Below are 24,860 nucleotides of genomic sequence, written 5' to 3'. Positions count from 1 at the left end.
GCGTTTGCTACTTTACCCGCATGCACACCACCATAGAGGTAACTCTGCGGCAGGGTCAAACCCACCGAGTTTCTACTGTAACTAAACCGGCCTCTGTGCCGTGTCCTTACTTGTATTCGTTAACAAACGTTTATGAAATTCAAAGGCGACCGTGAGTTTTTATTAGGTTGTGAGCCAACTTCATTTTTAACATCATCCACACCGTGATCCTTACATAGCTTGTATGTGCAACAGCACAACATGAGCACATCCTTTGAGATAGCTTTGCTCCGCTGTTGTTCATATTTGTGCAGCCGGGAAGCTGTCGGCGCAATTGTATCGCGGTGAGATCATGGTGTTTTACGTCTCAAAGGCCATGCTTTTAAACTGTAAAACCGAAAAATTAGCACGCGCGCTAATCACATCTAATCACATTTGTGTAACGTATTCTTAAGAAAAAATTAACAATTTATTGCTTATACACAAAGTAATAGTTCATTATTGCATAATAAAAGGCACTGGCATTGTTCAAACACTTTTTTTTTTTGGCATTTAGACCATTTTAGGCATTACTGGATTATAAATGAGCTTGGTCTGGCAACAACTCTTTTTCGCCGACCACTTTGAGCGTGTAGCACGCGTGTCATCGGACGCTGTAAGTAGTCTTTTAATATTGCTCGCCCATTATCGTTAACTTGAGAAAAATAATAGAGAATTGCCTTCAATTGTTAGAGTGAGCCACTTTCTCGACGAATGTAGCTTACACGGTCTCGTGAAAATGATCTTCGGAGTGTCACATAGGCCTAAGCACCGTCAGGCCGGCCTTGCGACGTCGTCTTCAACTCTTGTATTTAGCTGGTGTACATTTCTATTAGAGTGCTCCTTTAAGTTAACGTTATTAGCACAGAGAAAAAACGCGATTAGCCTTTTAGTGCCTGTTGACTTATCTTTTGACGTTAGAGGTGCAAGTATGGATGTGTGCTCAGTTGTGCTGCTTGGTGCTAACCCTAAATATTACGTCTGTCGAGTTTAGGTGTTGCGAGCCGACAAAAGCTGTCCACAGGGTGAAATTTGTTACACATCAGAGAGTTGGCGTAATCGTAATCGTTCCATATGAGAAGCGCTATAATTTGTAAAGTAGTTGGTCTGGTTTCAAGCTTCTCAGAAGGGGTTGTTTTGTCAATCGGTTTCTAGGATGGATTAAAAGGAAAACCAACACTACAGTCTGTATTTAATCTTAACTGGCGGTTATGATAACAGCCTCCCTTCCGAGCCTATGGTGTAGCTGGAAGATTGCAGAGAGGGGATGACATATTAGCTTTAGCTTTCAACTGACTGACGATATCTCGGTGCTCTTCTTTCGCACATGGTTATAACTTTGCAATCTCAGTCGTCTGCGTACGCCTTATTTGTGGCTAAATTACTGTTGCCGTAGTCTTATTTAATCTATTTAGTTAGTTGTGGAACGCTACTTGTTGTGGAACGCTGCTTGACGTGAATTCCCGCCCGCACTCATCGACGAGCAAAGCTGTGCAGTGTGGCCACTTTCCTGTGCTTGAACGGCGGAGCCATATAAGCTCCATCGCCGCTGTCGTTTTTGTGTCGTTCTGTTCAGCCAGCAAATGGAAGTTCTCCCGCCGCTTCCGTCGCATAGCCTCAGCATGCCGTGCTCCGTGCTCTCTGCCTTTTCCGCCATCGGTCATGCGGGGCCTCCCTCGTCGTCGAGCACTAGTTGACACAGATGCTGCATGAAGTGTCGCAGATAAGGCAGTGTGGGTAGTTCTCCCAGTCGCTCGTGCTTGAACGTTAGCATCGTTATGACTCGTTATTTGTGGGGCACTACTTGACATGAATGTCCCGCAGGCACCCATTGATAAGCAACTGTGCAGTGTGGCCACTTCCCTCTGCTAGAACGGCGCTCTGCTGTAGTCGAGACACGTTTTTCACAATGTCCCACATATGGCACACAGACACACACTCGCGCGCGCGCGAATGGTACATACAGGTTTTCGATCTAAAGCAAGTTGCGTGGCCTCCAAGATACACGCCGTGCGTTCGCCATTTCGGAGGCCGTAAAGAGAGTCATAATGCCTCACATATGGCAGCATATTGTTTAGCGTGTGCTGTTTGCTTGATCAACGCCTCTGGAAAGGCATGATGTGTTTTCTGCTAGATGGACAAATGGCGGAATTTTTACGATACACGCTCTCTAACACTATCGCATTAAAATATCCCTCTTTATCGTGCGTCATCACGTGACACACGGAGAACCAAAGGGCCCGGCGTCCGAAGCACCAGCCGAGAAAGATTAGATTTGACATGAGACCCGGGCGGAAACTCTGCCTTTACTATGTACAGTACGGTCCACTGTTAGGGGGAACACGTGAGCACGTGGCCGGCGGTCCGCGGGCGCCAACTGCTGGCGAGATTTGGAAATGTGGAGCATGCGCGCAGAATCGCAAGGGTCGTACTCGCCCGCGTCGTCTGCTACTTCCCCGCCCTATGCTCGGCGCACGGTAGCAACAAGCTTGCTGTGCTCGCTTCACCGACCATAGATTCCCATGTCTGTTATCAAAAGCGGCTGGCTGGTTCGAACTGCGTTTGGAAAGCTTACAATTACATTTTTGTTGGGCACAAACACCAAGCTACGGGAGTGATGGGCTTCGTTATCACTTTGACAGAATGCCACAGCTGGGGGCGTATTTACTCGCTGATCGCGTTTTCGGCAGAGCTAGTTCTTAGAAGCGGCATGGCTAGAGTGCCTGAAGACGAAAGGCTTTGAATACTCGAGCTGTACACCAAAGAATAGAGCCAGCTTGCTGTAACTGCCATCGCGAAAAGGCCACTTTCTTATTACGAGCGTAATCATCAGCATTACAAATGTAATTTTTTGAGTGCCTAGTTCTGTCATGCATCGTCCTATTTTGCTTACACAGATCTGCATTTTATGTTGTGTTTCACTGGGCAGATGTGTTGTATTACCTTAGCACTATTCAAATTTTCGAGGCTACAGATCTGACCTCACTCGACCTGTCTGTCACAAAGGTTTTAAGAATAAATTTTTCTTTGTTTACTTCATAGTATTCTACGTACACAGTTTTTCAGCGCACGTATTGGTGAAGCGTAAAGATTTTCAAAGAAGTGAACCCTATAGCCTGTTTCACATGCGAGCGAACAAGCGGCAGCGACGAGCGGTGGGACGCGCAGACACGCGTTCGTTTCACATACGCCGCTGCTGTTGCTCGACGCCCGCCGCTCTAGCGGGCAGTGTTGTCCGCGGAAGGCACCAGTGAACCGCTGTTTTCAGTGGTATCTGAGAGCCGTGCTCTCCTCCAAGTGTCCTTCCTTTGGCGCCCCTGTGCTAGGAGGTTCATCATCAATAGCCGCTCGACTTTTACACGTCTGTACACTGATTGAACTAGTTTTAACACGTATCTTACAACAAATAAGCAACGTTTGCGGTTGCTTTTTGTTTTGTCCTGGCTTTTTCACGTATGATTCTTGTTGCACGCTCATATAACTGATATAACTGACCATAGAGAAGCAAAAAAAAAGTTTGCTTGTATGGTTTATTATACAGCTGTTCCAGCTAGGTGAATACTTAAGAACTGCGAGCGTGTTTTGCGCAGCACTTGCCATGTTTCTCCGATTCATTGCTTTTGCTTTCAGCGATTTAACATTGGGACGCTGAACGAGGTTTCTGTCAGCCCAGTACACACAACTCGCAAAATTTATACCTAAATGTTTGTACCTGTTCGCTCGAGTCAACATTAGAGTTTTTATAAAAACTCTTAAGTAGTAAGCTTTGGCAGTGTTTGTGGTCACCCTTTGGCTCATGCGAACACATCCTTCATTGGGGTTTTCTAAATGGTCCACATCTTTTCTGGCGCTCGAATTCGTATGCTTCCACCCTAATCAGTAAGCCTCTTAGATTTTTCAGTGATTCAGTAAAGCACTCCAGGAAGAGTTTCATCAACGGCAGGTAGCATAATATACGTGATACGCTCATTGTCCCGGTTCTTTAACTGCTGTATATACACTTGTGCGCGGCGCAGGTAAGGGACTACGCAGCAATTCGTGCTTTAGCTTGCATTTGTGTCCATAAATGCTGCGGTGGTGAGCAGGAAAGCCGAAGTATCATATCATTTCACACAACACACCTTTGCCATCGGCACATAGTCACATTCAGTTGGTAGCATTCGACCGTGTTAAAATTTAGATGCATGTTTCTAGGCATGTGTTACTGCACTAGTGCCTGAAATCAACAGCTGTTCTTCGTTATCTACGCAGTGTATGTTGTGCTCACGACCGAACATCTATTTTTGCCTAGCCAGCCGCCCATTCCTGCACTGAGTCACGGAGAGCAGCTGGCCAGTGTGGCAGGACCTGTCGACAGCCTGCAAACTTGAGCGCTCTGCGGTGCAATTGCTCATTGCGAGAAAAGCGTCGCAGAGGACGCGGACAAGTCAGCCAGGGTTTTATTGAGAAATGGAGGTGTTGTTGAAGGGGAGAACAAAAATATTATTTCGCGAAAAAAAAAAAAAGACTTTTGAAGGTGGCCCACCACCTTAAGAAAACTTGAGCTTTGGTCAAACAAAATCCTTTTAATGCTCATAGTATTGCATGGACTGTAATATGTTTTACAACTGCTGAATAAATAAGTTGCGAAAACGACAGGGCAGTTTACCTGCCCAAGAATTCGAGCACAATGAGGGGTGGGAAAGCGCTTTTCTGGCCCAGCCATATATATATATATATATATATATATATATATATATATATATATATATATATATATATTTATTTATTTATTTATTTATTTATTGTAGGGTTGCATGCCCCCCCAACCCCAGGTATGGCGCCACGCGGTCATATTGGCAGTGCGTCCATCTTGGTGGTTTGTGCGTTCCCAACTGCACGCTTATCTTTTCACACTACAGGGTTATGCACACTCACGTACACGGCCTCACTCGCCGTTTGCCAGAACCGATAAAGTGCAACATAAGCACCACCGCGGAGCACTGGCGAACGCCGCTGGCACCCTAAGCGGACATCACGTGTAACTCTCCTATATATGTGTATTGTTATGAACGCGCTATGCATTCTCTCCACCCCCCTCTCTTGCTGGCCTTCCTACAAGAGACACTAGAGACAACCAGCATCTTTGTTTGGAGATGCTGGGTGCGTCCCACAAAAATGCTGCACGCGTGTCAATTGCGGAGGTGCACACTCCTCCTCCTTGCCCTATAAAAGGCCGGCTCAGCTAGCGTCAAAGCAGCTTTCTCGTCCACGTTTTGTACATGTATAAATTAAACCTTTCGTTTTCTGCGGCTGCCTTTTGCCTTGCAACTGCCTAGATTCTTCCTGCCCGACGTTGGCCCTTGCGGCACACTAGCTAAGAAACCGTGGGGCCTTTCGTTAACAGTATGTATAATAATTATTAGTAATAGTATTTGTAAATCATTTTGGCATGTTTCGATTTGGTGTTGCACAAGTCGGTTGCCAGACTTATTCGCCCCAGCAGTTGCAGCTTTCCCATATGGTTCCTGTGTAATCCATCATGTCTGCGCAGTCTGTTAATATCGGCCGTTTTATTAATGGCTCGTGTCTGTTGCATTAGTCAAAGCCTCTTTTTTTCACCATGGTATGTTCCGTTCGGACATCATCGTGCTTTGGAAGTAGGGAATTCACGCGTTCAGACTCAATTGTGCACCATAAATAGGATGCCCACGTGCAACAGGTTTAGTGGGGTAACTGAAGGGATTCGCAGAAGCTCGGACATCGTGGGCAGTATTTCGATACAGCAATCTCATCTCTTAAGTAGAATACCTACGTAGTTGTGCTTGCTGTGTCTACTATGCAGAGCGACGCGCGTTGTTTGTTGGGTAGACTGGTTCGATAGCATCGCAGAAGGCGTGATGCACACGAACAAGCTCCCCGTTGACTCTGGCTTACCACTGTTGCTGGCAAAATTCTGAGAACCGCGAAGCGGCACGTGGGTTACTGGCTAGCAAAACAGTGAGAGTTGACTGCACGACATTACAGGAAAGCTAGAACTGTAGGGACAATTAAAACTGCAAGATTTTGCAGCAGTCTGGCAACACTGTCCCCAACAACAAAACCTTGCTGGAATTTTCGTTGTGTAGGTAAACTGTTCTGTAGTTCTTGCAACTATTCTATAGTGACTCAGGCATCTTGTGCCAGCTATGTTTTGTTGTGACGTTTGTTAGATTAGCATGTTCCAACTTGTCTGCAGGGTTGCGTAACACAAGGCATTCGAGATGGGGCGTATGCACTGTAGTGGCAAGGGTATCTCCCAGTCGGCGCTGCCATACCGGCGGAGTGTGCCCACATGGCTCAAGCTCACCCCTGATGATGTCAAGGAGCACATCTACAAGTTGGCCAAGAAGGGCCTCACCCCATCCCAGATTGGTGTCATCCTTAGGGACTCGCATGGTGTGGCTCAGGTACGTGCATGCCCCTCATGAACTTTACAAAACTAATAATTATGGTTTGGGGGGGAGGAATTATAGGCCAAATTTATGAAATTGCCACACATTGTTTTTCTATGTATATGCAACCGCTACCTTGCACAAAACTGCACCTGAACATCTGCAAACTTCCGATTATTTTAGACTCTTTCGATAAGTTTATTTTCGAACTAACCTGACCACCAGCGATGCTGCTGGAATGTTCAATGAGACATGTGAAAATAGAAACATGCTGTGCTTTTGTTCGCATTGCAGACGTCTGTGCTTGCTGCTTTCGCTCTTGCTTTTTTACTGGGCACAAGTATGCCCAACAAAGCATTTTATCTTTAGCAACTGCGTTTTTTCTTCGCCATCACAACCACATGGCAATATGATTACATGCCTCTCTCCCCTGTTTTTTCGTGTGACTTTTGAATTTGAGTTGTCCTCACGATATAGAGGCGTAATGATAAATTTCCGCAGAACCATTCCTAACTTCACAAGGGCTTTTTCCAGCTTTCGTCCATTATGCGGGGAAAGTATGTCAAGTTACTTTTGCTGCGCTAAATTTCCAGGTTACCAGTACACGAGAAACTACAATATTCGGACTACCCTTGGAGCGTGTTTAGTGCGCAGCCCCGCGAACAAGTGGGCCAAAGGTCCACACTATCATTGTTGCATGCGAACAACACGAAAGTCGTAACGCTTCATGCTGTTTTATGGCTTTATTGCCTTTAGTCTTCTACTGCTTTGTCTGTGTACCTTTGGGGCGTATTCACAATCGAGAATAGCGACCACGGCTTCCTGTGCAGTGGTTGCAGGAGATAGTAGCTCCCGGTTTTGAATTCGGGTGCCGTGCGTGTTCCATCAGAACTGCATCGTTGCCCTGATCGTTGCTGTCATTGCGTCTACCGAGATTTTGTCCGCAGCAAGCAGCATTGAAATTGCTTTGCGATGGTGTGCATTGGATACTTGCATACTTTCGTGGTCTTTCATGATCGCGTCGACACAACTACGTACAGACGACGACTGATTTTTCGGACGCCCAAGTTTTCGGACACGCTTGATAATTCGGACATTTACCCGGCACCAGGACATACCCTATAAGTTAATGTACTTCGCAGCTCGAAATTTCGGACACTTGAGGACGGTCTGTTCGATATTTCGGACTTTCAAGCGTCAGTCGAGCCGACTGCCAGCATTTTTTCGCGCCGCTGCCATCGTTTGTTTACTTTTTTTCTTCAGTAGCCTCGAATTGGTGCTGGCCGTGCGCGCGGCCTTTAGCTCCGCTAGGGTGGCTACCTCGAAATGCTGGATCGAGGCTATTTCCGCATCAGCGTCGCTGCCGAAAAAAATTTCTTCTCTGCTGTGACCGTTGGATTGACAGGAACGCAACGACTGACTGTTTGTCTGTGCATGTTCCACGTGTTCACTGCGTGTTGCCTAGCTAACTGTGCTCATTTATAATGGATAGGGGATCGTCGATGTTGTCGTCTGCCTCGAGAGCTCCGGTGAAGCGCAGCAAATATGGCACCATGTCGACTGCGAAAAAAGCTGCCATCCGCGGGGTTAACCTAGTTTAAGGCGAGACGCGCACCATTGTGAGTCAATAGGCGCCCTGGAGGCTGATGAGGGCACTTAACTGGCGCCAACAGAAATCGAAAGCAGAACTAAAAGACCAGTTTGTCACGGAAAGTGGCCGATCGCGGGCGGACGTTGCGAAAGAGTTTCATATTTCAAAACGGGCTCTTTCGGACTACATCAAAAACAAACGGAAGATCTTGGATGCGGTGGAAAAGTCCACTGGATGTCGTCAGAAAAATGTCAGCCAAGGTACCAACCCCAAGCTCGAGGAGGCCCTACTCGTATGGCTGAAGTCGACAGTGGCCAGCAAGGTTCCAGTCTCTGGGGGCCTCCTTAAACAGAAAGCTGAGATGATGGCGTTTCAAATGAACATTGAAGGATTTAAGGTCAGTGACGGCTGGCTCAAAAACTTAAGAAGCACTCCGACTTCAGTTTGAAAAAACTGCAGTGATAGTGCAGCTCTCAGCGACGTTGTGAACTACCGCCTTGAAAAGCTGCAGTCTCTTTTACAGCAGTACTCGCCAGACGATACTTTGAACTGTGGCGAGACCGGACTTTTTTTCAAGCTGATGCCAGAAAAGACTCTTGCCTTTGCTGGTGACCCTTGTCATGGTGGGAAGCATAGTAAGGAGCGAGTTACTGTACTAATCGGTAGCAATATGTCGGGCACAGAAAAACTGCTGGTGCTCGTCATTGGCAAGTCGAAAGCTTCGAGGTGTTTTAAAGGTGTAAAGTCCCCGCCAGTTTCGTACGAGGCCAACAAAAAGGCCTGGGTAATGCAGAAGATTTTTGAAAGCGATGTGAGAAGACTAGATGGCAAATTTCATCTAGAAGGCCGCAAAATTGTGCTGTTTGTCGACTACTGCGCTGTGCACGGACACATAAACAACTTGAAGGTTGTGCACGTCGAGGTCTTGCCACCGAACACGACAATTGTCCTACAACCGATAGACCAGGGTGTCATACGCACTCTCAAAGTGAACTATCGGCCACGCTTGCTTTCGCGTGCGGTGGTGTGCCTCGACAACGGAAAAGCGTACTCGGTCGATTTGCTTGGGGCACTTCAGATGTCTCGTTTTCCGAGTTTGTGTGTATGGACAGCGAGTTAGAACTTTGCGCTGGCCTCATGGATGAGGAAATCGTACGCCAAGTGCTTGCAGAGTCAGAGAGCGACGATGACGACGACAGCTTACCTGCAACAACACAGCCGACGCAAGCTGAGCTGATGCAAGTGCTCGCAACTCTTTCGTCGGCTTACAGCGACACGACAACTCTAGCCGAAATGCGGGCGGATATGCTCGCACGGAAGTGAAACATGGTCCAGAAGAAGATGAATCACTTTTTCCGCCCTCCAGCTCAATAGTAAGCAATAAAGTGATCATTTTGGGAGCACATTTGCTTTTTGGGGCTGCCCGATTTTTCGGACATTTTCGCGGTCCCTTGAGGGTCCGAAAAATTTGTCCTCCACTTTGTGTTCTCATTGGTTGCAGCAGAACTTTGTCACTGTTGGACCTGCTGCGCGCTGGCAATGTGTGTGCCTTCATGACACTGCCGGTGGCATTCATCATTGCAAGGATAGTGACTATGAGCAGTGCTTTCATTTCGAGCGCTGCATCAAAGGTTCCTGAAGAACGATTTTACTGAAGCCCGCACGCGCATTAGACCCACTGCCCGCATTATGGCGTAGGGGCGATCTCTCGCCGAGCATTCTAAGGGCGCGTTTACACTTGGCTCTCGAAGAGAGCGAAAGTGGCGAAACTCTCTGGAAACTGGCCTGAAAGCTATGCCACGTGGCCGGCGCGCAAGGATCAGTCCAAGACCCATTTTTCCGCCACACGAAGACGGATCCATTTTCCGCTTCACGGCCTTGGCTGCGCTAGATAAAACTACGTGATCTAACCAGCGGGCCACAGATTCAACGTGGCGACAACGCAGTTGGCGGTGGCTCACATAGGCTCAAATCGCAAACTATCCGTGCAGCACGATGAAGCTTGAAGGCCTCAACAAGGACATGGTCATTGAGAGCCTGGTTTGAATTACGATCGCCGAGAACTCTGCAATTAGATGGTGCAGCAGCGGCAAGTCTGCATGCCCCAACCTGTCTCGCGTTTGTGTACAGCCGGCTGAATATGCCGCCGTCGTTGCGTTCGCTCGTGTCGTTTCTGCTGACTGCTGAAAGGTGTGAGCTGTTTCGTTTCACTACTTTGCATGATTTGAATAACGAGTTCGATGCTTTAACCATTGAGCTATCGCAGCGGCCTTTTGCATGATTAACTAGAATCCTGTACAAACTTCAGTTCTCAGAAAGCAGGCAAATTCAAATTAATTGTCAAGGTAGTGATGCAGAGGTGGCGGGAGGGGGCAGAACGAGTGTGATCATTTCTGATGTGCGTTATCATGGTTTTTCGACCGCTCTGGCATTTTTTTCTCTCACTTCTCAAGTATGAACACGCCCTAATGGCGATGTGTTATGTGTCTGGCGGCAGAAAGCATGTCGCTGACAAAGACACAGTTGTTGCGATGTGTCCGCCCGGCTCTGGAACTCATGAGCCAACGAGAAATTGCAGAGTTGTTAGAGAGGTGTTGCGGTACTGCTGGGCAAGCTCCTTTTCTTTATGTGGTAGTACTCACAAAGGCTTCATGGAAGCTGCAAGGGGAAACATCCAGGAAAAGTATTCACTGTGACATGGACGGAAAAGTATTCACTGTGACAGGGTGACGGAGAATTGAAAATTACTTGTGGCAGAAATTTAGTTGTATTGGACCTCATTATAGTTGGATTCGATTGTATACATCATCTATTGGTTTGACACGGCGTTCTCTTTCCCTCCTTATTTTAATGCTGTCTGCACGATTTCTTTGCCACGTTTATATCCTTTCCTGACCTGAATTTTTTTACAGAGTAGAACAAATTTTTTAAAATTTTTTTTAGCCAAGAAGTTATTGAAAAGCATGCACAAATTTAAGGATGCTGTAAGTACAATGGTTTTCACTAGAACAATGTTCATTATACTGGGCACTACAATTAATTTGTTGCACTTATGGGTATACACATTCTGCCATCTTCCTTGAGTGTTGCTTTTGGTCCTCGCAGAAGTTAAATCAATAAAAAGGGTTCGTTTTGACCCAAGGAAAAGTTTCACTCAGCTGTTGCACATGGCACTCGGCACCATGACTGGAGGAGAAAAAAAAAACCTAGGAGGGTGCATGCTTAGTGTCTTCAAGTCAACCATTCCCAGCATGCCCCAGTTTCATTTGTAGGCCTGGGCTTCAGTATTGTCATGTGATGCTACCTTTTTTTTTTTTTTGCTCAATGTTTAGTACGATGTACACTGATTGCGTCCTGGTGTTCAGTGTACTGCTGCAGAACACCGAGACGTGTGGAAAAGTGTTTTAAGTTTTAAGGGGCTATTGGCATTTTCACTGGTCACATCACAGTTTGTTCAGTTAGTCATGTGTGTATATGCAGCATAATTGTGAATTACTTGTATGATCGCTGACGTCTAAAAAAGTTACTGGCAATTGTGTGGAGCACTGTTTAACATTTGTGCAGCCCCGAGAAAATCAAACAGAACAGTGTGTCTGTTTTTTTTTTCCCCACCCCCTAAGGTCGCCAGCTTGGCAGATCCACATTTGAATCCTCAGAATCTGCCAAAGGATTTGACCGGCAAGGCAAATGCTAATGTGGACTTTATCATTTTGGCGGAGTGGAGTGGTTGAAAATAGTTTTATTGAGATAGAAGTGCTCATATTCACTCTGCACGATTTAGGGTATGTTGAATGGTTTGTACATATCTTTTTTTTTAATGTAAGCCTTCTTTTGATACTGCTCTAAACTTGGTTTTCGTGATAAAAAAAAATTAATGTTTTTCCCTAGAACCTGCTCCAGATACGATTTTTAGTGTTTCAAAAGTAACATTTTGCTGCTCCAAATTCTATTTTGGCTGTTGCACCCCTGTTTATACAAAAGGAAATATGGTACGTGTTTTAATCGTGATGGGTAAGTTGAGTTCAGTGTCTTTTCCTGGCAACTGCAGGTGCGCTGGGTGACTGGCAACAAGATCCTGCGCATCCTGAAGGGCAAGGGCCTAGCCCCTGACCTTCCAGAGGACTTGTACTCACTGATCAAGAAGGCTGTGGCCATCCGCAAGCACTTAGAGCGCAACCGCAAGGACCGCGACTCCAAGTTCCGTCTCATTTTGGTCGAGAGCCGAATCCACAGGCTGGTGCGCTACTACAAGGCAAAGCGTATCCTGGCTCCCACCTGGAGGTACGAGTCCTCCACAGCTTCGGCCCTTGTTGCCTGAGCTGCCATTAAAAGATTGCTTTCATGCCAGCCTTTGTGTCGTTCTTGTCTAGGTATCCAGTGCACGAATGTTCTCTTGTAAGCTAGTTCCACACAGGCCAGTTTTACACACATTTGGTAGCATATTGTGGCAGGCGTATTTAGTGACAGCCCGATAATGCAGTGCATGCTCTTCCAAATCATTTTGCTTTACACCTGCTTTCAATGAACGATGTGTTATTTCTAACGCTTGTTCTTTCTATTACATCCAGTAATCCTTAGGAGTGTATGAAAGGACAGCAATATATGTCGATGTATTGACAGCTTTTGCAGACTTCACTCGACTATTCCTAAAGTACTCAAATCCCGGCTGTGGCGGCTGCATTTCCGATGGAGGCGGAAATGTTGTAGGCCCGTGTACTCAGATTTGGGTGCACGTTAAAGAACCCCAGGTGGTCAAAATTTCCGCAGCCCTTCACTACGGCGTCTCTCATAATCAAATAGTAGCTTTGAGACGTTAAACCCCACAAATCAATCAATTATTCCTAAAGTACTGACATGATTTTGAGACAAAGCAAAAGGAACATTTTTATTTCGTTTGTGTGCATTGCTAGCACTTTCCACACTAGGGCTCAGATAACACATTGAGAATGTTTCGCCTCTTTTGTAACGTTCTCATCGCTGAGCTCTGCAAGCCAGCCCCACCACAATGGACATTTATCTTGACAAATGAACACGTGCACCAAGTCTGCATGCTGTGTAAATTGCATGAATTGCTGTTGGGATCATGACAATTCATTTGTGGTCGTTTACGGGCATTACAAGTAGATGACAGATCTGCTGCTAGAATGTCGCAAGTTTGTCTCCCCAGAACACCCACTATGACGACATGTCAATGCAAAAGCCACATCCTCAATATAGAAACAAAGTTGTTAGGGGGCTGTGGTATTGAAAATATATGCTATGACACCACGATAGTCTTTCTAGGGTTCTCTGCTGTGCATGGCTGCGGTAAATAAGAGAGAACTGCAGAAAGTTTACTCTTATAGCACATTGTGATTATTTTGATGTGCACATTTAGTTCTGCACACTTCATGTATAATTGAATTGTGAATGTAAAAATTTTTATAAGCGCTTGCTGGATTTTAATGCTTGTAGGCCAGAAAGTGCATGAAAAAAGAAATGCATGCTTTGACACTCGCACATGCTTGCTGTGATGGAACTCTGCATGTGTCTTTATTTATAGAATTGCATGATATTCTTAGAAAACTGACTTGTCATAGCAAGTGTTGGAAAGTTTTATTTATCAAATGTGTGGTATAACAGGCAGATGTCTGTGTTGTCACAGTGACATCCAGCTGCTGAGATTTCGATGTGAAATTTAAATTTAACTTGCTGTTAAAAGTCCTATAAGAAAAATTGTTAGTCGAAGTTCATCTAGTGTGCCTTTATTCTACACACGACCAGTTACTTAGCGCTTCAATGTTTGGTTGTACCAACGCCTCCTAGATTTCCCGTGCCTGCCGGATTATCAGTGGTCACTTGGGAAGCGGCGGTCGTCGGAACTACGGTGGTGGCGCCACTCAAGTAGGGGTGTCTTCAAATAGGTTTTTACGTTTTTGGAGTTTATATGCAACAAAAATAACGTAAAGAAGTTTTAAAAAGGCGTAAACGTAATTATAATTAACCGTACGTAAGTGACACTGTCATTCAGCAAGCAACTTTTTTAATACAAGGCATCCTCTTAAATTAGTAGCAAACGGCAAAATTGCCAATCTCAAAGGCCAAGTACAAAGACCCTTACCCCTACGTAGGCAGCGCCGCCATAGATGACTGGCGTTTCGCGCTCATCAGGCAGGAACGGGAAGTCTAGGAGGCGTTGGTTGTACATATACACGACTCCTAAGCATGCAATGATGTCTTCAAGAAAGACGCCTGTAGTGCAAATTCAGCACTTGTGGATGTCTGGGTGACCAAAAGAGGTAGATATTTAATTCATTTTCTTTCATTAAAAATGTTTTAATTATAATAAATGCCACTGAAATGCAAGGGTGAATTTCAAAAATACCTTAGTCATTTTGTTCAGCGAGATATATGCACAACTATAAACAAAATCATATATTTACTTTTATGCATTGTCTCCGAGGTAGTCTCAATCCACGTTTGCCAGTGTATGATTAACGTTGCTTGATTCCCCCAACGTACGATTCACTTCCAACACTCAACTATGCATAGTCGTCAACAAATGGGCTATTGGCGAATTCGATGGTTGCTAAAATAACTATAGTTGCTGGGAAAATGTTGGTAAGCGCAAAAAATGGCGACAAGCGTCTAGAAAATTCTGCAGGCTACTCGGTGAAAAAAGAAGTTCAAGTCCGCTTATAAGCACAACTGGCAACTCGAACGTCTGGGTGATTAGTCTAACTTATGTAATTCTTACCAGATGCACAAAGTGGCTATCAACCATTTTACTTCAATCATGGTTTTCTGGAGAAACACTTCATGGAGCACAGGTGTACCCTCGTAGTGTGAATTTCTTCTCGCTGTTCTGTGCAGGTATGAGAGTACCAATGAGTGTAGACGTGTGCAAGAGAGGGTAGAGGAGGGGGAATGTCTGTGTGGGGCTTTGTCTTATTAGGAAGTAGGGGCACTGTGATAAACCTTGGCCCCTCTCCGAAGGGGAACCCTATGCATATCTATGCACCTTGTATCAAGGTATGTGTAACTGTTAAGACGTAGTAAGGTGCTGTAACAACACGTCAAAAAGAAAAAATACGGGTGCTTTAGTGGCACATTTAGTTGTTTCTGATGTAACGAACAGGTATGGTGTAGGTGTTTCAAACATTACCTGTCGGAACTGCTTCAGCTAGACAACTTGATACAAGGTTAATTGCTGTGGTGTACTTCAGGTATTCAGTACGCTTGCAAGTAGCACCGTAGCAAAGCTTTAAATAATAAAGGCTATAGGCTGGAAAGCTTACTTGTATTTGCCTTTATTTTTCAAGTTTATCCAAAGGATTTATGAAAGCAGGGAAAATTGCATGCCATGGGCACAAGAGATTCTTTCTATTGATGGCATGCAGCCCTCGATCCTTGTGCAAAATTCAACTTTCTTGTCCCTTCAGTTAAAGTGTTCGCCTTAATCATCGAACTTTTTTATTAGGCTGATCTACAGTATCCAAACTGCTTGTCATTCGAAATATTGCTCTTGGTATGTGCATTTGTAAAGAATAGCGAGGTGCCTATCATGGCACACATGCTAATTAAATTTATGATATCCAGCAGGTCGAGGGATCGAATTCAGGCTGCGGCAGCCGCATTTCCAATGGAGGCGGAAATGTTCGAGGCCCATGGACTTAAATTTAGGTGCACGTTAAAGAACACCAGATGGTCAGAATGTCTGGAGCTCCCCACTACGGCGTCTCTCGTAATAATATTGTTGTTTTGGGATGTGAAACCCCAACAATTATTATGTGGCATTGATTATACCTGTACATTACATTAATTGGGGCATGCTTGCTAAAAACTTTGCTAGTTGGCTAAACATTGCACAACATCACTGCTTGGTTCTTGCAGCATTTCAGTGGTGCGCTATAAAACATGTCATGGTATTGATATTGAATTGTGCCTTGAGCAACCAGTGCGAACACTAGAGGTGTTCACAAGAGAAGCCAATCACACTTGGGGTGACAGCCCATTGCCAAGTAGTGTTGCACTTTTTATCAATTATTGGCGACTGCATTGATATAAATTTGACTGCACTTGTGTGCTATGTATTGTGAAAGCAGTGCCGATAAAAGACATACAGAAGTAAAGGATAGCTACGTCATGTTCACTTCTACACTGCGAATACTACACCTGAAAGTGGCCTCATCGGAGTACAAATGCCCCCTCCCAATCACTGTAGACTGTCAGTAAACACAACCTGAAGGGAGTGGGTAAATGTGTTCCATTTAACAGGAATTCCCTTAACTGAGAAATGAACATGGGTGCAGAATACAAGCATGAAACCAAGCATTGCAGAGGTGATAGTTTCATTCAAGCAGTAGTTCTGTTTAATACATTTCCGTTTACTGAGTCTACTGTATACTTCACTTTGGCCAGTGAACAACATATTTAAAAGGACAGTTTGAAGAGCTTGAACTATGTTGTCGCTGGCCGCACATTTTTGTATATATATCTGGCCATACATATATATCGAACAAATTTCATCACTGATTTCGGTATTGCCAATGCCATATTTTTCTTTTGTGGGCGTTAGGCCTGCGGAAGTGCACAATGTGGGAAAATCCAGCGAATAAAATTTTCAAAGTGGCACACAAACGAAAGGCTAAATGATGTGGGCATGTGCGTGGAAAAACTGCGAATGCCATTATTGAATCTTGGAGATAGAATAAGGATGTTGAAATCTCATTAAAATGTAAATGAAATATCCCCTTTGGCAAGCTTGAGATCGTGCCTGTTTTAGTCGTGCCGTCAACGTCCTGCTATTTTTCTTTTCTTAGAAAGCTCACCTCTGACCCACTGGTCTTTTAGTTCTGCTTTCGATTTCTGTTGGCGCCAGTTAAGTGCCCTCATCAGCCTCTAGGGTGCCTATTGACTCGCAGTGGTGCGCGTCTCGCCTTGAACTAGGTTAACCCCGCAGAAAATTTTATCGCCTAGCAGGGCTGGCACCTGAGCGTATAATGAGCGTTTTGCTCTGCGAGTCCGGGCACGCAGTTAACCGGAGATGTAAGCTTCTGGCGGGGAGGGGGGAGCCCTTTTTCCAAGAATGTGCGGGACGTGACTGGAGGTGCGAGCCGTGCGGCGCCGAATCAAGCGCGATTGCCCCCCGAGCGAGGGGGGAGAATCATTGGCGTTGCGTCGTCGCCGGCTCTCGTGACGCCGCGCGAGTGTAGGCGCCTGCGGGTGCCCGACTAGGTCATCATCATCGCCGCAATGTTTGCACGGCCGACGGCGGAATGGGCCAGGCGTCGTCGGTCCGCGTCGTCTGGACCGGACCGCGTTTATTTTGGTGAGCAGTTGAGCGGATGAGTGAACTTGGCCCAGCGGGAGCGCAGGAAATTGCTTCTCTCGCCCCCCGTCGTAATGAATGTCTGGAGCAGCGGTGGCGGCATGGCGACCGCAGCCATGGCTCCGCGCAGACGGCGCCTGAAACCGAAACTGTTTACCCCTCGCGCCGCTTGATTGACGGCGGCGCCACGGGCGGGCGCCCGCTCGGCCGCCGCCTCCTCCGACAGGTGTCTCGGCGGCGACGGCACATTTGTGACGTCACGGGCCGCCATTGTTGGTACGGCTGGCCCCTCCCACCGCCGGCGTGGTGTTGGTTGGCCGGGCTCTTGTCCGGCGGCGTGACCCTCTCCCGGCCGGCGTCGGCCCGTCCCGCCGGCACCGCAGGCGCCCGTTCAGTCGCGCACCGTTGGGCCGGCTCCGCGTCGTCTCCCGATGCTGTCGCTGCGATGTCAGGCCGCGTGCGGCCCGTGCCTGCTGCCTCTTTTACTGCTCCTCCTGTTCGCTGTTTCCCCGCAAGTCGCGACGCTTTCCTTTCGGGCAAGCAACCAGCGTTCCGTTCGAGGTGAGTGCAAGCAGCGATTGCGTGCGTGCGGCGCACGTGCGCCTGTTTGAGTTTGCGCCCGATCTCACTCTCGCCGGCGCCGAGCAGACGAAAACGACCGCGTTGACGGCTCCTGTGTCGGCGGACGTATTTGTCGCGCGAGCAGCGCTCTTTTGACGCTGCCGCCGACTGCGCTAAATAAAATGTGTCGCATTCCTCCGGTCCTTACTTGGAGTCATCGCGGCTAAATCCTGCATTACCTCTGGGACGTCCCGAGCACGGATGCTGGAGCGCGGATGCACCGCGAGTGAAAACTAAACAGTGGCGCAACTGGTGGCTGGTGGGACAGTTACCTATTACCACCAGGGTCTGCGAGTGCCTGCCTATTTGTTAGATCGGCTCTTTCAACTTCGTTAGAGCTGTATTAACTGAAAACGAACTCCAGAAGTATCAGTAACTTGGCTGCCGACGAAGCACTTCCGGCTCAGCTGACTTAATAATACACGGTCCCGCTCACATAATTGAAATGCCGACAAGCAACTCTGAAGAGTTCTGTGTTGTCTCGAAGTCGTTTCTAGTTCAACCTGTCTTAATAAAGTGCGCGTTTGCTGGTACGTCTTCTTGAGTGACACACAAGTGCGGCCTTGTGGTAACACGAGTAACTACGACTAGTGGCGTCACTTTATTCTGTTTTGCTTCCTTATTACTCAACCCGACAGTTACATTGTTAATAGCGGCATGAACCGATATGAATGTTCCTATTATTATGCCGGTCGCCGTTATTCGCTGCATTGGGTAGCTGCGAAACTCTTCCAACTTTCCTGTATGGGTTTTCCGTATGTTTCGCAACCATATTCACGGTGTCAAGCTTGACTCTATGGTAGATAATATTGCCGTTAAATTACCCTAGATAAAACCTGGCCTCGGCGATCACTTCAGAGGTCGTGCGATATAAAAGGGTGCCAGAAACTCGGGGAATAATTATTACGCTTTTTTACGAACGACGATGTCCATTTCACTACTTTTGACCTCAGTGGGCACAGTCTCCACATTGCGAGCTCTTTTCGCGTTACTTTCGCGTGGAATTTTATTAGTAGTATTAATTATCATATTGAGGAGACAATATATTAACTTTGAACTTTTTGCATGGTATTCTGATCAGCGCTACACAAAAGCATTGATTGCACTGTCGTGTATAATCGAGATGAGTTTGTTAAAGAGAACCTAAAATGGCGTAGTTCCAGTCACCACAACGCCACGCGTTGTAAGGTAATCTTTTTAACCACACTACGCCAAAATTTGTAAAAATAGAAATTTGCACATGGTGGACACGCAGATTCAAATTTGCCTGGCACACTCTCAGCCGTTCATGCGCGCACGCGTGCGTATTCTTTTTTTTTTTTCATTTTAGTTCGATGCGTTTACAACTTCTGGCTATACATGTTGTATTATTCGTTTTTTTTTCCTATCTTCCTGGAATTTCAGTTATGCACGATCGCTGAACCATAATCGTAACTATTGGCAATAACCTAGATATCTGAAGCGTCTCTTCATTAGTCAAGCGTCCTAACTAGTTTGATTACTTTCGTGACTGGGTTTCACGCAGTTGAAACTAGTTCAAAAGAAGAACCGGCTTGACCGAAATGAAGGAGCCTTTTTGTTTGTTAGTTTGTGGCCTAAAAGATCTTGGCTCATACCCACAAAAAAGATTGGCCACACTTTCCATTATAACGAAAATTGAGTTAAACTTAGGTTTGTTTTCTTGAATTATGGCTCATACCCACTCAGGGGAATCGGCCAAAAAGCATACAGTACTTTCACTGTGAGATTTACAACTATGTATAAGAATGAACTTATATTGAAGTATAACTAATGTGAGAAACACTACAGAGAAAGGCGGAAAATAGAAAAGTAAATTTGAGAGATTTTGATATTTCAGCTTTTGAGATGACCATACAGTTCACTTCACCTAACCACTCGGAATCTATGTTAAAACACTTTTTTATGATACACAATATTGGTTATTAGATTAAAAATTACAATACGTTTGAATGCCTGACTAAAATCGCAAACGGCATTGAAAGCATCCCTGTGGCTATGTCCCAAAACTGAGGCACTTAAGTTCAGTACAGTTTCCGCCGTCAATCTAACACCTATCTTCAGAAAGGGAAGAACTCGAAGCTCATTTCTAATTATACTGTATCGGCGACAAGATAAAAAATTGTTCGCCTGTATTATTATTATTATTATTATTATTATTATTAATGAAGGAAGAAGATCATCACCGACCAACACTAAACTTTGGTGCCTCAATTTTGGGACATTGGCACAGGGATGCTTTCAATGCCGTTTGCGATTATATTCAGGCATCCAAATGTATACCATTGTGATCTTCAATAAAATAATTATTATTTAGTATCTAAAAATTTTTTTTAATCTGAACGGTGAGGTGAAGTAAACGCAGCTGAGTGGTGATCACAACACCTGAAATATCAAAATTTGTCAAATTGACTTTTCCATTTTTTTTTCTTTACTCTCTTTTTATGTGGTTTTTCTTACATTAGTCACATTATTATACAAATTCATTTTTACACATAGTTATAATGCTCACAGAAAAAAAATTCACTACGCTTTCTTGGCCAATCCTCCCGAGTAGTTGTGAGCCATGATCCCAGGGAAACAAACAAACACAGGGGCAGTATAACGCCGAGCACAGTTAAAAAGGAAACCCAAGTGAGCTGCTCCTGCGTTACTGGCGCCCTATGCTGAAGTCGGTGCGCTGGCGTCCTGCAGTTGGACGAACAGTTGTGCCAGTAAGCTGCGACACGTTCTCAAGTAGAGAAAGAATCACGTCCTCCTGGCTTGTTTCGTTGAAAAGTCAACGGCGCTGTACAGCGCTCGAATCAAAAGGCAACCGAAAAGCAACGAAGCTCCCGGAATCGCGGTGCTTGCTTGCTCGGTGGGTCGGTTGCTAAGTTGCATTGGAATAAACCCCAAGTGTACCTTCTCGAACATCCGATTGAGCTTCGCCGTTTCAAAAACATATTAAACTTTAATGAGGTGTATTAGAGCAGTTCTCGCGCTTGAATTTATATTCTTTCACCTTGCAATCTCCTTGACTCCATCAGCACTCTCAGTTACTCAGGAACGGTACAATTTTTATCATTTTTGCCTCTTTTAATGTGACGTGAAAATTGATTGCAAAAGGTCTTCTATACGCATGTCCAGTGGTATACGCATGTCCATCGAGTGGTTCACTGCATGTGGTAATTCAGCCTGATGCCAAATACAGTGTACTTGTCATTTTAAAACTGGCATCAAAAATTTTAAAAGCCTGAAAGGAAAAGGAACGGGCATAAAGGAGTTCTCCATGGAATAACTGCAAGACAGAATGGCCAACTCTTCGTTGGTGGTGGATGAGAGCCTAAGCCTAGTTCGGAAAAAAAAATTCCCGGGCCCACGTAGAGGGGGGGGGGGGGGGGTGGAGGCTCTGCGCTCTCCATGAGGCAGCTCGGAGGAGGCCCTAGCCCCCTGTACTCTCCGCCTATGATATACACAGTCTTACAGACTTGAAATCTATTGTGAGGACTACCGTCGTAACTTCCCCTGTATAGTCGTCCCCACCACTACATCCAAGTGCGGCCTCGTACCCTGCGCTCAACGGAAAGTAGAACGTTTCTAGGGTGGGCGAACTGCTAAAATAGCACTTGTGCATTCGGCAGAGTGTAGAGTTATAATTATTACGCAAGTGAAGCTTGTCGTGAGATTTAAGTGGTATGTTCCAGTATCCGGTGCATATCCTGGCGCTCCTATGCTCTGCAGGATAACTCACCTTCGTGTCACACAAACGGGGACATTCTTCTTATCAAGCAGAAAAAAAGAGAGAAAGAACAGCTGTTGAGACAAGCTTACTGTTCCTTGTATTGTACAAGTTTACGCTGAGGAGCTGCTACAATGGACAATATTTAGTGCACATAAATGACGAGCGCTGGACACTCCTGAAAGGGTAGCTCTCACTCTGAACATTGTTGTTCAGTGGGAAGCGCACTCAGTAAATAAAGGCGACATCGCTGCGGAAAAAAAAAAGACTTCCGTTGGCAAGACCGGGTGTCTATCGAGTACTCTGGACACCGGTCAGTGCGCTTGACCACATCGAAGTTTGAGTGACAGATTCGATAAATTTGTCAACCCTGTGATTTATGGCGCGCAAGTTAAAGTGAACTCCTAATTGGTTCGAAAGTGATGTATTGGACAAAACACCTGAATCCCGTGGCATATCGGGTCATCGTAAGCTTCTAAAGTGAAAAACCGTCGATGAAAAGGAAGAACTGTCAATCGTTGGCGTTGTCTCCGAGTTCAAATCTTGGACAAGAACTTCCACTGCGAAGCTTTCTTTCTGCGAAATCGACAATTTACCAATTTCCTTTGTAGCTTCGTGCGACAACGCTCGTACATAAGAAGTCTCCTCTTTCATTAAAGAAAAAAAAATTCATGTCAGCAATTGTATTTGCAGTTCTGTCTATCAGTTTCTTTTTTTGCACAGTTTTCTGTAAAGAGAGAGAGTTTAGTTAAATACTTTATAAAGGAGCGGCGAGTTTCGGGGTGGGGACAAAAAGTTATCAGAACCACTGTTACCAACCAACTGGCTCATGTATACGACGCACCAACACGAGTCTAAGCTGCTAATCTCCGCGTGCTTACGGCAGCTCAATCCGCTGGAGATAACAGCGTGGAAACATGTCAAAGGATGTTGTCTAGAACGTTCGTTATCGCGCGCAATGTGCGTGTGGATGCATGGCCAACTCCGGGTTGGGCAATATTGACTCTCGTCGATGAAGCCTGACGTCACAAGATTCGGTGGCGTCGCCCTCATTTTTCATTTTGTTGATTTCCGTTGCCAAAGTTGAAACAAAGTACTGCCGTGCGTTTTCTCGAGAAGCTGGGTCGGTGCACCTATAGTGCATTTTAATGAAATGTCTGGAAATGTTTGGAGAAAATTTTTAAAAAGCGAGCGACGAAAAAGAAGCGAGGTGTCAACAAATATTTTTAGTTTTTTCTTTTTGTCCGCACTTTGCACGCTATATCCTGCTTACTTTTTTTGTAAATACTAAGTATGAAGCTTTTTCGCAAGTGTTTCTGTTTCTTTTAATTTATTTATTTTTATTTTTTATTCTTTTGGTGAGAATCGCTTCATGGACCTCTTCCGCCAGAATTATTTTGCAATATGGCCTTTTATAGTAGGCGAAAAACTCCCACATTGGGTAGTGGTCGTGTACTGCACCAGAGTGGCCGATTATTGTTTGATGAGGTGTTGCACCACCAGCATTAGTCACCTATGTCGAGAGTCCTCTTCATGCTATTCCGTCAGCATGCGAATTTTCCCCCGTTTTTTTTTTTATATCGTGGGGAATTGCGTGGTACCAAGATTCGAACCACGGACCGCTTGCATACGATAAAGTTTTGTGGGGATAAGAGCAAGCACAGGACTGGGTTAATTGGTCGAACACGTGTTAGGCATTTGCCTGCAGTGGGCGTGGTCATGATGATGACGATGATGCAAGGAGAAATGGTTGTATTTCGAAATATTGTGCTGCTATGTTCCGATTATTTAGCGTACCTTAATTTGGTAGAAACATTAACCCGTCCAGTTCTCTTTAGAGACTTTTAGCACGTTACGGAAATACTGTACTCACTACGCATATACGGTACAGTATCACAGAAGTGCTTCTTCTACTTTGCTCGTTGTCCCGGTTCCAGTGAAAGTGCGTCCCCCGAACGACAGGTTCTTCGTTAACGACGCATATATGATGACAGACACCAATGGTGCGTGGCAACCTCTCCGTATAATTTTGAAAAAAAAAAAAAGCGTTTATTTATTTATTTATTTATTGTACCCTCAGGGCTTTACAGCATTGCAGAGGGGAGCGGGCACTGACGAACAATGTTAAAGAAAAGAATACATAGACAAGACACTAGAACATTATTAAACACTGGAAAGCAACTATTATCAACTGCAAGTATGTTATACAGCCAGTAGATTATACAAGAAAACTAACAACAAAATCAAACGTTTACATTTCCAACACCGAGCGATGTTTTAAAACTGCAAGGCGAGGTGATGGATGCAACTGATTGTGGGAGGTGGTTCCAATCCTTGCAAGTTTTAGACAGGAATGAGTGGGAATATGTTGTTTCTTGGGTATATAGGTGTACCTTTGCTGGGACGGCAAAAGCACAACGAGCTAGAAAGTAGGAGTGGTACCGTTGTACCGTACCGCATTCGCGTACTCTATTCTGGTAGCTTGCTAAAAGAGTCTTGTCAGGCTAGATGATGGCGGCTCGGGAGCTTCGAGAGAATGCCGGTGGCTTGGGTGTCCGCGATGCTGCACCGACGACACCTCCGCCGACGACGGCGACATCTGTCGTCGTGGCGCTCGAGTGCGAGCTCGTCTTTCGTGACCTCTAGCTATAGATCTTGTTTCTCGTTGTCCCTTTAGAGCTGTGCGCCCCGCTTGATTTCAACGTCTGCATTGTCGCTGGCAGCTGTCGCAGACATTCGCCCGGCACCAACGAAGAAGTGAAGTGTCGCGGGCTTAGTGTAACCGCGCCTTATTGAAGACATTTACGCCTCCATCATGCTGTGTCATCCACACTGCACTGATCCGAACACGCTTGTCGGGAACGCTGGAGCGGCATGCTTATAGAACTGCATGAGGGATGTGTACTGACGACACCTGGTTTAAGAAATTTATCCCGCTGCTATTCTGAACTGGCATCATTACAGGGGAACCACTTACTCCTTTGAACAAGAACATATATTTCCCGCCTCCCTGCAACGCACCTTTCGAATGAAATCGCTTGCCTGTAAAACATGAAAAGAAACAAACAAATAAAGAAATCGTGGTTTTCTTTTTCTATCTTATTGGCTTCGCATGCTCAAGTGTAGGCTAATGTATATAGACTCCGCCAACGACCGTAGCAGAATAAA

At 45.6% G+C, this 24,860-nt stretch overlaps 2 protein-coding genes across 2 annotated transcripts in view; both read left to right on the top strand.

Moving 5' to 3' along the window:
- Positions 1-517: 517 nt before the first annotated feature.
- On the top strand, positions 518-12,369 carry RpS13 (ribosomal protein S13). The gene is made up of 3 exons (XM_037412267.2): positions 518-634; positions 6,236-6,446; positions 12,071-12,369. The coding sequence occupies exons 2-3, from the start codon at positions 6,261-6,263 to the stop codon at positions 12,338-12,340; spliced, it is 456 nt and encodes a 151-aa protein (XP_037268164.1). The 5' UTR covers positions 518-634; positions 6,236-6,260; the 3' UTR covers positions 12,341-12,369.
- A 5,288-nt stretch (positions 12,370-17,657) lies between these two features.
- The window catches only part of LOC119166221 (A disintegrin and metalloproteinase with thrombospondin motifs 7-like), a 129,457-nt gene continuing 122,254 nt past the window's right edge, over positions 17,658-24,860 (top strand). Inside the window, exon 1 of the mRNA XM_075891662.1 lies at positions 17,658-17,893. Within this exon, the coding sequence (XP_075747777.1) occupies positions 17,764-17,893 (130 nt within the window). The 5' untranslated portion in view covers positions 17,658-17,763. The remainder of the gene's footprint in view (positions 17,894-24,860) is intronic.

This window comes from Rhipicephalus microplus, chromosome 1 (assembly GCF_043290135.1).
Source record: "Rhipicephalus microplus isolate Deutch F79 chromosome 1, USDA_Rmic, whole genome shotgun sequence".
Lineage (NCBI taxonomy): Eukaryota > Metazoa > Arthropoda > Arachnida > Ixodida > Ixodidae > Rhipicephalus > Rhipicephalus microplus.
This window is presented reverse-complemented; position numbering and strand designations above follow the sequence as displayed.

Excerpts from the sequence above, each read along its gene's own strand:
- RpS13 (XM_037412267.2), top strand. The coding sequence starts at position 6,261 with ATGGGGCGTATGCACTGTAGTGGCAAGGGTATCTCCCAGTCGGCGCTG. Across the intron at positions 6,447-12,070 it reads ACTCGCATGGTGTGGCTCAG|GTGCGCTGGGTGACTGGCAA; the intron begins GTACGTGCATGC and ends TGGCAACTGCAG.